Source organism: Astyanax mexicanus, chromosome 22, assembly GCF_023375975.1.
Source record: "Astyanax mexicanus isolate ESR-SI-001 chromosome 22, AstMex3_surface, whole genome shotgun sequence".
Lineage (NCBI taxonomy): Eukaryota > Metazoa > Chordata > Actinopteri > Characiformes > Acestrorhamphidae > Astyanax > Astyanax mexicanus.
The window spans coordinates 14470538-14485038 of record NC_064429.1 but is presented as its reverse complement, the minus strand read 5'-3'; the positions used below and the strand labels follow the sequence as shown (position 1 = coordinate 14485038).

The window sequence follows — 14501 nt, the reverse complement described above, 5'->3', positions numbered from 1 at the left end:
CTACCCTGATTGCAAAGAACATTATAACTTAATTTTGTCTGCATTTCATATTTTAAGGTTGAAGATGGAAAAACAACCCTAATTCTTTATATAACACTACTTCATAGGCATCATCAGTTAATGTTGAAATTCAGACATTTGAATCAAACTTCATTTAAAGGTTTTGAATGGCTTGAGCTCTTCTACACTCACAATGCTATAGTTAAAATGTGCTTTCCACAAAGAGTAATGATATATATTATTCTTTAAATGTCCCTTAGTACAAGTAATACATATACATATTTCATGTAAGTTAAGTTTAATACAAACCATACATATAGAAATATAATGTTGAACCTAGTAAAATATATGTGCTCAAATAAATCATTTCTGAACTCGGAGATAAATGTTGTTTGAATGCATAAGTGATGGAAGAATGAACGTTGACTTAACGTCCTTTTGCTATAGGTCAAAGCAAACAAAATTACTTGTAGGTATGGGTGGGCAATATGACACAAAATATTAGTTCACAATATTGACATTTTTTTTGATTTTAAAAGATTCCCTTCCATTTGAGAAACAAATTGGAAATGTTTTATAAGGTGTGGCAGTCCTTCTTAGACTTATTTGACCAGACCAACTGATTAAGGGTGATGTAAGATCTTTTCATATTTTATTTAACTTTAACTATACTTGTTAGTTGTACACTAGGTTGACCATATTTGTATTAATTGTATTTATACTATATGTATAATTATATTATACTATATGTCCTTGCAGAAAAATGCTTTATTTTTTTCTGTTTGTTGTTTTTCGCATCAATATTCATTTAAAGGTTTTAAATGGTTGGGCTTAGCTCTTCCCACAAATAACAATATTAAGAACTATTATTTTAATGTTCATTTGTAAACTGCAAGAATTATAGTTCTATAAACTATCAGAATAAAATAAAAAAAGATACAGCTCTGGAAAAAAAATAAGAAACCACCTAAAAATTATGGGTTTCTTTGATTTTACCAAATTGAAAACATCTGGAATATAATCAAGAGAAAGATGGATGATCACAAGTCATAAAACAAATTCCAAATATATTTATTTGGAATTTGTGAGAAATGTGGTCTGTAGTTAATAGAATAAAACAACAATATTTATTTTTCTCAAACATATACCTATAAATAGCAAAATCAGAGAAACTGATTCAGAAACTGAAATGCTCTCTTAATTCTTTACAGAACTGTATATACATTTAATATACGCAACGTTTAATACAAACTAAGGCAAAAACTGAGGTAGGAGATACGAAGCAATTTAACAAATTATTAATAAATTGCGAGTTACAAATGTTACATTTGTGTTGTGTGCTAGAGAAAGTAAAAGAAAAGTGTGTGCTTACCACAAACACAGACACACATTTCTCTCTACACTCAGGCTCCTCTAAACTTATATATTGTAGCATATATCTCTGGTCTTCATGTCTGCTGTGTGTTGAAAACCATTGCTTCTCTGATGTTCCTACAAACCTTAGCTAACTGCAATTTGCACTGAAGCCCCGGTAGCTTCTTCACACACGGTCAGGTGTAAGGGCATCAGTTAACCAGCCAGTCAGTGTCTGGTGGTTGAATGTTGAACTGAGTGTTTTTCTTTTTTCTGAGTGACTGAGAGACCCTGCCCTCATTGTTTATCGCCCCATTGACGTGCTGGAAGCGAATGGGAGCAGGAGGGCTTGTCTCTCGCCTCCAGAGGTCATTCCGCCCACAGCTGCCACTTGTTGCCAAAAAAACCCTCAGCGACCGTGGACTCGCCGCGCAATCAGAGACCTAGTTATCTGCCTGTCTGTCTATAACCAGATTTTAATATACTTTTATACAGTTCAATCGGGGCCGTCGCATCTCGATGTTGAGGCAGGAATACGGCGCTATCTGACTGTGTCTGAAAAAGGGACCCTTTTTAATAGATTAATATTGCTTTTGACGGGAGAAGCATGGTGGACAACGCGAGCATAGCAACTAAATCTGCGCTGGTAAGCATCCCATGTGTTTTTAATAACAGTTTTATTACAGTTTATTTTAGCTCATAGAGCAAGTTACCTATAGCTAAAATGTCAACGTTATTAAGGGGTGTTTATTCCAAGCTAATAAGAGCTGATAAGTTGTTTTACCTACTTTACCTGCCTACTTTACTATAGTTTGTTTTGAGGGTGTTTAAATATTAAGACATTAATTAGTTCTCGCACTGTTTATAGAGAGTTTAGCTAGGTAAATATATTTTCCAGTCATAATTAGCTTAGTTAGCTAAATGTTAGCTCAATTTTAAATGTGAGCTTTAGCGCGTGCGGGGAAAATTCAAATTTTAACGACCGATTTTAGCTGAAGAACTTTTAACGGTCGTTTAAACTGCTTCACCAAACGTTATAAAACGCTATTTTCTTTACATTTTAAAACGTATTTTCCCAACGTTTTGGTCACATGTATGTTAAAATTAATGTATTTTACTGAAAACGAACAGTTTGTGCAGTTCATTGTTGTTTTCTTTGATAAATATTATTTTCAGTACTAGCTAATTAAGCTAACTAACGCAAAACTTCTGTCAGCTAACTAACGCAAACTAAGTTAACGTTACCTGTCGGGTCTTTGAGCCAACTCACCCTGTTGTTTCTATGTTTTAAAGCTAAAACTAAGTTTTTTCTCTCTCTTTCTTTCCCCGCAGCAAGCCACGTTTTCCTCGGCCAGCAGCCTCCCGCTGCTCGTCCCCTCCTCGGCCGTCTCCCACGTCCACTTCCCCGGCGCTTCGCCTCAGCAGCAGCAGCAGCCTCACAGCGGAGGCGGCGGTGCTGGAGGTATGAAGCTAGAGGCGGTTATGGAGAACCTGCAGCGGCAGCAGGCTGCCCGCCTAGCCCTGGAAGAGAAGCTCCGGCAGGCTGAGCGAGACGGCGACTTCAGGGCGGCCGTGGAGACCCACATGCAGCAGCAGGCTCTCGCCTTCCGCCGCTACCACGCGTCCGTCCGCGGAGCGCTGGCCGGAGCGGGGGCGCCCGGCTCCGCGGAGAGGCACCGCCTGAGTGGCGTTGGAGTCAGTGGCGGCGTCGGACAGCTGGATCTCCGGCGGCCCCCGCAGCGCTCCGACACGGACGAAGAGGTGGACGCGGAGGAGCTGGAGGAGCAGGAGAACGGCGGCGAAGACGACGATGATGACGACCTCGGGGAAGGAGACAGCCTGAACGAAGGAGGCATGGAAGAGGAGATGGAGGGTGTCGAAGGAGTCCTGGGGCACTACCCGGCTCGCCTTCCCCTCCACTCCCCGAGCAGCGCGCTCCCCCTGCCGCGACTGCAGCAGCCCCAGTACGTGCCGGCGCCAAGACAGCCCGGGTCACCGAGCGGTCTCTCGGCTCACACACACCCACAACAGCACGAGTGGACTTACGAGGAGCAGTTCAAGCAGGTAAGAAGAGTGCAACCAGCATGTCCGTGTAGAAAGTGTAAAAAGTTGGTTAGAGTTGAGTTGATGCTTATTAGTGAGTTGTTGTATATGAAACGCTAGACAACACACGGTATGTAAACAGACTGAAATATCCTACAGTCAAAAGAGCCATTTTTTGCATGCATCTGTCTTAATAATACACGGCCAGTGTACAACATGCAAGCTTCTTACATCCATTTACACTAAACCATTCTCAAATACAGTATGGTTTCAGGTATTGGAGGGAAAACTTTAAATGTGACAACTGCAGAAAAGTGACTTTATTACTTGTAATAGTTAGTAGTAGTGGAATAGTGGTGTGTGACAGTAGGATATCAAGGTACAATGGGACACTTAGAACAGAATATGTTTGTTTCAATTTCTGATCTTTACAGGTGGATGCACTGTATGCATACTATTCATCCACTCATTTATGAGCAATGTATTTAAACATACAATGCAATATTTGCAAATGCATAAACAAAAACAGATTAATAGGCTAAATTGCAATTAAAGCGAACCTTACCCTTATCTGCCTTACTAAAAAGGATGTATCTTATATGCAGAGAGAAGTGGAGTGGATTCAGGTATTATGGGCTGTTAGGTAATAGGAGACAATTTATTGCTTTAGGGTAAAAAAATAAAAAGTAAAATGAGGTTATCTTATTATTAAGTTAGTACAATATAGAATAATTTAGAAAAACCTGCAGAGTAACCTACATTATGCATTACTTACATATTACATATTCTGCATTAATACATATTAAATGTACAATGCAAAAAGAGATTGGACAAGTAAATAATTAAACTGGATTCATTGTCCTGGGCTAATATTGTGCCCCATGTTAACTAATGCACTTTTGCATTTTATGAGATGTCATATACCCAACATTAACCATGAACCTAAGTTCTAGGATTATTAAACAATGACATACTATGCTCACAACCCTTGTTCCCACTACACCCCAAGAATGTTTTTTCTTTGCCGTGTGTCTCTGAAAGGTCTCAGGATCCTTCCCTTCCTCTCACCTATTCAGTAATTTCGGATAAGCTTACTGATCCTTGAAGCTTGCTGCGTATTCATGTCAGCTACTCCCAGTTTTCTATTGAGGATTTATTATGATTAAAGTAAATCCAAGCTAACTCACAAGATGTTTGCACAATCTTATTAGATCTATTACTAGTTCATTATATTAAGTCAGCTTTAATTAAATAAACATTTCTGCATTCAAGAAAGACAGAATTTAATCTCTGCGTAAACGTTGATATGAGAAAAGTGGGTTATTTGATATGTACTGTATGCATGTAATGGCATGGCAGAGTTATGCACTTCAATAGTGTTGGCATAGTGCTCCTATAATCTCCCCCAGAAGATAGCTCAAGTGAATTCTCTGAGGATAATTTAGATTGATATAATGAGGGCTGAGCTCTTAAGCTAACAGAAATCTATATAGAGTAGGCCTGGATGGACTTTTCATTTTTTATTTATGATAGATCATTCAGAGCCATGGCTAAATGAGATATGTACATTAGGGGGCTGCATTAGTGTATGCACTGGTGTAATTTAAGGCGTAGAAATGCAATTCAAACAAGGGCTTGAGCCTTAATTGAGGGTCATAAAATGGAACATGACGATGTAGAAGCTTTCTCTTCTCGTTCGCACATGAAACCAGCTTTCAGCAAAAAAGGGTAGCGTCTACAAAAAGAAGTTTAATCTAGTCAATTTATTGAAGTACCATATTTAATCTATTCAAGCAAAATGGTAACCACAAAATAATATGTAAGTTAATTATTTTTTTTATTTAGGAGTGTAGATTTTTATTTAGTTTAAATAAAAGCAAGAAACACCACTGTCAACAAATGCCTCTATGAAATAAGTACTGTTGTTCAACTGAAGTCAAAGACATGCTCTTTGTAATCAGTCTTAAGATATTTCCACAAATCAAGTCACACGCAGAAACAATGAAAGGATGCCGGTGGCACTTGGCAGACTGACTGGAGCCAGTATACTGCCTGTTTTTGACATTGCAAAAGAAAACCACATTTAAAGGCAATAAATGCCTGTCTGAAATAAGAACAAGATGTGGCTTGGGGGTGGGGGATGCAGTACATCTGACATTGTGAGCAAATTCCTCATCGCTGTGTTTAAGATAGTAAATAATATCTGTCTGATTAGCTTTTGTGATTAATATACATATGGCCAATGAATTAATGAATCAAATCAGTTAAAGAAGGTGTGATACTGGTGAAATTGAATTTTATATAGTTCAAATAAATAAATACAGCCTTTGTTAATAGTGTTGTTTGTTAGTTTGTCAAGTTATTGGTATTTAGGTTAGTAGATCAGCTCACAACTCACATCTGATTTATATAGAATTTACATTGGGGCAAAAACCTTGTATTTTGTATGTTTAAACTTTTAGTAGAAGTCAGTGTTTTTTTATTGTATACTATTCCATACAAAGTCATTTTAGAACTTTGCTTTAGTATGTAACTATGTAACAGTAAACAGATAACAGAAAAACAGAAAACTGTATCATTGACTCGTGTTGCTAAAGAAAGAACAAGGCTCGGGAGGGAAAAAAGTTGTGAAAAGTTGCGTGGAGTTTTGGCAAGAGTGCAGAAAACTCGACCTGGTGGCATTCCAGTCTGGCTCCCACCCAAAAACGCTGGGATCTCCCTCTCTGGCAGCGTGTGTGAGTGTGTCGGCTCGTGGCCAAGGCATTACGAAACAAGAGCAAACTGCATACTTCAACACAATCCAGCCATACAAACGTGCATGCGTGTGTCCACAAAGAGGAGTGCGTAGTGCAGATGTCCATGCTCGCTCGCTTGAGCTGACACACTTTTGCGTAGTCATGTACACTTTTTGAGGGCAGTGAATGCCAGTTCAGCACATCTATTGCCAAACATTCATGCACTGAAAGACAAAATTGTGTAATGTTTGTTGCTTGATGTTACTTGTGTGGATATTATTTATTTGAATCATATGAAATTAGTGCCTTACTTTTTCAGTGTGTATGTTTTAGTTTTTTCTTTGCTTTAAAAATTATATAGAATAAAAAAAAAAAAATCGGTAATAAATCTGTGTGCAGTTTTTTCTGTCCGGCCTGAACTCTGGGCCGGGGGCTTGTGTTTGATCTTTTCGATGGCCTTGTTGTCCCAATGCCATGTTTTGCAAACATGAAAAACTCACAGAAAGGCTTTTTTTTCCCCATAACAAGCTTTACTCAGTAGGCCATAGAGGGGGCTGGGAGGCGATGGAGGGGGTGGAGGGAAAGGCAGCAGCGGTGTATGGTTTCACTACAGAAGCCTGCAGAGAGGAGGTTTGTGTTTCCCTCTTTTGTTTGCTTTGGCAGATCTAGGCTAATGGCTGGCTTCTCGACTCTGAAAGTGTTAACTCTAAAATTTAAGCAGTATTTGTGCTTGGATTAATAGTAGCATGTTTTTTAATTCAGTACAAAAACAAATCATATTTTTGGCACTAATCAGTTTGTTATTTACATATAAAGCTTTGTTAAGTCTACGCAGTTATGATATATATATATATAATATTTGTGTTCTTCTACAGAAATCAACAAATTTAGCTTGTGGCTTGGATGTGGCTTTTCTAAAATATATTGCATTGGTATGACCAACGTATCATGCAAATTCTTGTAAAATAAAATCTTTTCTTACAGTATTTTAGAAACCAGGTCAGCTAAAACAAATCTTCTTCCTAAATATTTATAACAATACACCAGATTTATTTGCAATTTTATATATCCCATCACCTCTTCACCCTTTTGTATTTGAAACACGTGTCGAAACCAGATTACTTAATAAAGACGCACCCTGCAGTGACCTAATTCAGACAGTGAGGAACTGGAGGTAAAGCTAAACATCTCAAAGGACAAAAAAGGAAATGAGGCAATTGTGAAATCACAGAAAGGAAGAGCAAGTTCCTCCTTTGCCAGGAAGATGAAATGTACTTGGTGATTAAATAGGCATCCTAACCGGGCTGAGGCTTGTTGTTACTCACTTCTTTTTTTTTTATCTATTTGATTTTGATCTTCGCACAATCAAAAAGAAAAAATATACATATGAGTCATTAGACTGTTAGGTTGAGAGGTTGGGAAGTGGACAAGGACATTCTTTGCAGCCGAGACCAGTCCTAACATTGTTCTTGACAATACAGTATTTAAACCTTTTTAAAACATAGTTGAAGATGTCCTTGGTTGCACATCCAATTAGTTTTGCAACAACTTGTTTAGCTTATAATTAATGTGGTCCATGCATTGATTAAATAAAAGCTGCATGATGCAAAAAATACAGCTTAACTTATTGTCTATTAGTCTATTTGTTTTGGTAACTTAAACAAACACACAGCCTTTAGGTTTTTTTAATAGAGCTGTGTATTGGCAAAAACTTGCCGATGTGATACATATCACAACACAGGGGTTATAATTCAGTATAATATTCGTATTTGACATGTTGCAGAAGCTGACATAATATAAAAACACTTTTACTATTTTTCCAGTCAGAATACTTGGATCTGATGCCAGCGTACAACACTGCTATCTAGGGGATGGGGGTTAAACACAACACTAAATGAAGTACTTTCTGACAACAATTCTTTACATGTAAACTAATAATTAATATCGATACTGTGTGTCTAAAAATCAATACAGAATTATCGAGCAAACTATTGCTCAATAACACAATGCAATATCAATAGCATTGGTCTTTGGTTGTGATTAGTGCGAAGAATAATTTTATTACAGTTTATTCTTAAAGATTTTTCAGCTTAGTTACATTATGATTGTCACATAAAGAAATAAAAATAGAAATCTTTTAAGTTTGATTAAGAGGCAGAAAAGGGCACTTTTGGTCATTATAGAATAGTACAAAAAGTTTCTCAATTATCCCCTGTCCTTTCTATTTATGCCCATTAATATCTTTATAAAACTCCTTGCCGCCAGTCATTGACATAGACACAAGCAGACACTTGTGCATACAGACCTCAGTGTCAATACAAGAAATTCTTTCTTTTTTATGGCGCCCCCTCCACCTCTCTGGTAGCCCCCTCTGCTTGATTACCAAGCTTAGGCTGTACCTTTCGAGTCCGGAGATCCATTAAGTCACTCAGCATGCAGCCCCTGTCAAGCTAAAACACATGCATGGAGCAAAACCTTCCATATGGCAAGAAGATTGTGATTTTTTTTTTCTTTTACCAAGCAGCGGTAGCGCTAACGTCCTGTGGAATGAGCCAACGCAGGCTCACCCGACAGCTGTGGCCTCTCAGTTTTGAATATGTGCAATCGCTTGAAATATTTAATAGCATTCTTTCAGTGCTCACATTTCAAGATGGATTTTTTATATATAGGAAGTTGCTGCAGGAATGGTGAGAAGCTGTGTAAAACTGTGATACTACATTCTGTCTCTCAAGTGGTGGTCTGAAGGAGGGGATCTGCAGCAAAAAAAATGTGTTTACAAACACTAAAAAAAGAAGAGATAGAAAAGGGGAGCTGGTCAACTCTCCTCATAGTGTCATAGTGTACAGTTTTAGAGCTGTGTTTGTCAAAGCCTTGCTCTTCGCTCACGCTCTGTCAGTGAAAGTATGCATGGAACTTTTTTGCCATAACTCAAGCAAGGAGTGCCAATAAAATGCCTACAGGGATACTATCTACCATTAAAGCTCTTGTGTTTTTGTCAGGGAAGGTCTCAGTGTAAGAAGTGTGACTTCTTAAGAATATTTTGTTTTATCAGTCCCAACATTTTTATTTGTCCTCATCTCAGTATTTCAGCACCTTCTTAAAGACTTTTAGAACCAGAATGCCTGTTACTGAGGAACTTGTTTATGAATCTGTAGTTACTCCTACTGTCAATCACTAGGTGCTCTGAGAGTCACACACATTCAAGATCCTGATCTTTTGTACCCTTTTGTACGAATCATATTTTAGGCATTAGTCTATAATCTAGTGATAATTTGAATGGATTTAAATGAATGCCTTTAAATGCATCTCATACCTTATTGTATATTACAGTATACCTGACTGTGGTTTGGTGGTTTCAAGTGTAACAGGATTAGGTGTGTACCATGTATGGTACTGTAATTGCATTGCAGCTGTAAGGATTTTTTTTTTGCTGACAGTGACGTAACTCTGCAGTAGAGAATTTCCTAGTGATTATAAAACACACTGGAGAGAAAGTAGATTAACTTTAATCGGAACAAAAATCCCAATTCAAGTGCTCTCCTAAAATAGCACTTCCAGTCAATTACTTATTGTTATTTCAGTAATACTGAAACAACATCTTAGGTTGTAGTCAGTAAAATGTGATTTCTGTTTTAGTGGAAACGATAATAACAATTGTAAAAACAAGATTCACTCATGTTTGTTTTACTACAATGTTATCAAAAAAACTTTGTATGTAATTAGTTGAACAAGATTTAACTGAATGCAAAACAAAATATTTGATAACAAAAAAGATCTAATAGCTGATACACTGAACTGAGCAATTTATTTGCCTTATTGTTCCTACTTGACCACTAAAGTCGTGTGATATGCTATTCCTCATTATGCCTGTCTAACCTTGATTTTCAGTGGCAAAAAATTCAGAACTCATACGTTTTGTTCTGCGTACTTCACTGGAAACTATGAATCGTTAAAGGCAGAGTCAAAATATGAGTATTGCTACAAAGGCTGGACGATACAAATAATCTCGATTATCTTCAAGCATGTGTGATTCTTGATTACGATTACAATTTTTAGTTCTGTTTTTTTATTTGTAAACAGACAGCACCAGTTAAAGTGATGCACAAGCTGTTGTTTCCTTTACATATCATTTAAACCTTTTTAAACAGTAAATCGATTAATCAAATTAATTTGATTAAACTCACAGCACTAATTGCTACATGTAAGCTAATGCGACTGCACACTGAATTAACATTTCTCCAATGTAGTGGAGTTGTATGAGCTCAGTTTATAAGTTCAATTTGAGAAGAGATAAGCTGCTCAATCAGCTTGTTTACCAGCATACAGTGTAGTTTTTGCAGTTCCCCCCCCCTCCCCCCCCCTTTTAGCTTGCTTAAACAGGCCCTACAAGTCGACCAACACAGAAGACACTGCTTACCATGACCTGAAAGTGTTTTTTTACTTTTGTGATCCTCCACAGTAGCATTATCTAGCTCATAATTCAGAGCATTCAGAAAATGTACACAGTACAAAATATATTGGGTTGAACATATCCCTCCACTATTCCATGTGTCTCCTGTTTCAGATTTAGGTCTTGGAAAAGCATCTCTCAAGAAATTATATGTTTCTCTATTACAGAACAGTCATACATTGTTTACCATTTTGACCGCTAGCATATGTAGCCACACTTCCTCACCAGGGCACCAGTGTGTTTTGAAATACGGCCCACTGTAACCCTTTCCATCATTCCCACATATAGTTAATGGCCTCCAATGCTTTTTAAACACGTCTCCAGATTTCTACCCTTAGTCTGGGGGAGGTGTGATTCTGAACAGCTCATAGGCCACATGGCATCATTAACTGGAGTTTAACAGAGTGAGACACTGCATGGTTTCCTCTAACCTGGTGTGGAGATTATAGAGTTGTTACTGTGAATCATGGGCTCTGTGGTATGATATTGAGTTTTTTGGAGGTATGCTATTAGGCTTCCCACGGTGAATTAGGATTTTTTTTAGGCAAATGCACCCCTTTCAGTCTGGAGTGGATACTCATTGTAGTATCTAAACAAATACAGTGGTGAAAAAGACATACAGCTTCCATCTGTGCAGTTCATTTGCTTTGTATATGCATTTATCTCTCTTAAATGCTATATTTATCATTGTAATGTCTGCTTTAGATGGCTTTATAATAAACGTTAGCCTACTTGGTTGCCTATTTAGCACGTTATTGTCGTCCGCAAAATGATATATTGAGGGATGAGCAATAACTCTTTAAATAAGTTCACAGATTGCTCATGTGAGCTGACCTTTGGCTGTATTTACATAGCATAGCCATGTTACAATTATAGCTCAGCAGGTTTTACAATGAAGTAACACCACAAGGCAAGGTTTTACACCATCCATGATTATAGTCTGTTTTTCACTCAATGGCATCTACCGTACACTTGCATAGGATTTTAAAGCTATGTGATTTATTTCTATATATGTATATTACTGAATTAAATATACACTTTTTGTAGATAAAGGACTTAGGAATTAGTAGTGAAAGCTGTACAATACATATGCATTCAGCAAAAAATATATGTAGTAGTTTTGTCCCAGAGCACCAAAGGTCCCTGACACACTGTATTAGAAAACATATAAAAAGTCTTTATTAGCACATGGCAAAGTAAATATTACAAACACTTTTAATGTTAAGGCATATAGTGTGGGGGACGCTGTAAAAGCTGCATGTTTTTTGTAAGGAAAATCTTCGACAGATTAGTGTATGCTTTGTGATGGCTAGCTATCATTTTAGCAGATATACAACGGAATGTATTTAATGCGTTTTAGCCTGCCATGCTTTTCTTTTAGCAGCAACAATGCTAATGAAATCTGTAGTTGGAGTTAGTGTTTGAGTTGTTGTTTAACTGGATACAGATTCAGTCTCTCTCAATCACTCTAAATAAGATAACATATAACAGTGAAACCAATTTCCAAAGGTAAAAGTGAGTTGAAGTCTGTTGTATATGTGGCATGGTCAGGACAGTAGAGCACAGTAGCACGCAGCTGAGGCCACATGTCATCGGTCTCGCTCCATATGGCCTCGTGTGTCAGCATTCATTAAGGACAGGAGCGGTAACGTAAGATCGTCAGGAATCAAGCATTGAGTGTCTTAGGCTTAGGGCCAGCATCAGATATTCACGTTTCAAGGATTAGCTTCTTCGTTACAGCCCCAACACACACTTAAACTAGTCATTGGAATACTCTAGCCTGATTGGTTTGCTTGAGAGCACTGAGTGATACAACTTGGCTTAACATATGCAAGTGTTTTTACACGCGAAGTTTGAAAGGTCCAGGTAGTCATGTGAAAATTGTTGCTTTAATTCATAGCTGCTAATGTAAACCTTTAAACGGTTACTTTTTAAATATTAAAATGGTTTAGACAGATATGTTAGATTATACACTTGTAGTAATAAACTGTAGGTGAGAAATTAAACTGTGCTGTGGATTGTTGTGACTATCGGTAAATAAATTGACTGTCTGTGCATTTACAGTACATATAATAAAATGGAATTGGCAGAGGTTGAGTGGAGTGTACGTAGTTTGGTGAAATGTGGTCGTCAAGGTAGCCTTTGCCCCAATTCCTCCACTACTAAATAATGTAAGAGATTTAGGGTAATCTCAGCCCGTCCCATTCACTGGGCTTCAGAGGAACAGTCGGGTGTAAAGATCAGATGTAACGTAAGTCAATTACCTCTGCTAATCCCACAGGCAGAGCAGGTCTGTTTGTTTTGATGATGGAGTAGCCCGGTGATTCACTTTAGCATCTGTTCCCTGTGCACTGCAAAGCAAGTGAGAGAGAGAGAGAGATAGAGAATAAAAATAATAGAAAAAATATAGAGCGAAGAGGAAGAGAGCAAAAGGGAAAGGAAGTATCATTATCTCTGTCTGAGAGAGGTTGGCCATTTTGCATAGGATTCACATTACCAGCCACTTTTAATCTTTCAATTTGTGACATATGCAATCATCAGTGTCATTTCTCTTAAATGAACATAAACCTTTTTTCCTTTTTTAACTTGTTTCTTATCTGCTCTTCCTTTTTTATTAGTGATAAAACCACCAATAATAAAGTATTTAAAAAATATATAGCCTAGTGCACAGGTATTATTGCAGAATTTAAAAAATACTGAAATACAATACTAAAAACATTTAAAGAGACATACAATTTGTATATCTTTTAACAGTGGATTTATAATTCTATTATCTTGCCTGTTCTGAAGCTCTGCTTTGGCTGGTTTGAGTCTCACTCAAAGACTCACAGATGCTTAGTTCAGCCTAGTCTAGCTTAGCATACTGTTTGCTGCTTTCTCTAAGCCTCTTGTGTGGCAAGGAAAATAGAATTACTATTAAGACATTTAATATATAAAATATAACTGAAAATCTTTAAAATGGAAGCACAACAATGAGAGTGGTAAAGTGCATCTTAGTAGGGGACATTGGAGTTATAATTGGAAACAAAATGAGCATTGTTGCAAAATGGAAATGCAAATCAATGGGACAGTAATTGTTTTATCCTGATTATCACTTTCAAAAATGCTAAAAGCAAACTTTTTATTTTAATTAAAAATAGTTTAATCTCTTAGGTTTGGGCTTTTTTTGGCTTGATGTTTTCTTGCCTGTTGTCTGCATTCTTCAGTTTTAGAAAAATTAATGAGTTTAATATATTATCAGTGAGATGTCAAAGATTTAAACTCCTAGTGCGTGTGTAAATTTGCAGCACGCTCGTAAAAATGTGGATGATTTTGTCTATCCGTAACCACCACTGCCGTGATTTCGACTGTGCCCTTGACATGTGTTCAGTCAGGAAAAGGCAGCGGGCCAGAGAGGAAGCTGGGAAATTCAAGTGTTGCTTTCGGTGATGCCGGCGGCTCCTCATCTCTGATTCAGAAGGTTAGTAGTAACCCCCCCCCCCTCCAAACCCCACTCTATTTCTTGTACTCTCCCCTTCCGTCACTTAAATCTCACTAACACCCCCACTCGCCCCTCCACCTGCTTTACAATGAAAAACCCCTTACTAGTAAACCACCTACCCCCAATGCAGTGACAGTTAAGAGAACTAACAATAGCCTAATAGCCTGTGTCTCTCCTTTGACGCTCTTGTTCTGATGAGACGGTGAAAGACGATACTCTGTTCCGATGAGCTGTGTTGTCTGCTGCTGCACTTCAAGTGCTCCACAGTAATTAAGCCAAAATCCAAATAAAACCATAGCTTATCTGTGTCTTATCTGTATCTCGACTGCTGGAGCTTATTGTGTCACCATCCAGTATGACCGGATAAGCAGGTAGCACAGATAAGCAAGTGCTGTGTTCGGACTTTGCATGTGAATACATTAAAAACTGTTTTAAACTA

At 37.7% G+C, this 14501-nt stretch overlaps 1 protein-coding gene across 4 annotated transcripts in view; it reads left to right on the top strand.

Moving 5' to 3' along the window:
* Positions 1-1503: 1503 nt before the first annotated feature.
* The window catches only part of arid3c (AT rich interactive domain 3C (BRIGHT-like)), an 89894-nt gene continuing 76896 nt past the window's right edge, over positions 1504-14501 (top strand). The window contains exons 1-3 of one of the 4 annotated variants that reach the window (XM_015606135.3): positions 1504-1999; positions 2686-3417; positions 13952-14041. In XM_015606135.3, the coding sequence (XP_015461621.2) occupies positions 1961-1999; positions 2686-3417; positions 13952-14041 (861 nt within the window). In that variant the 5' untranslated portion in view covers positions 1504-1960. The remainder of the gene's footprint in view (positions 2000-2685; positions 3418-13951; positions 14042-14501) is intronic. The other 3 variants (XM_015606136.3, XM_007250461.4, XM_007250462.4) reach the window with 3 other exon arrangements.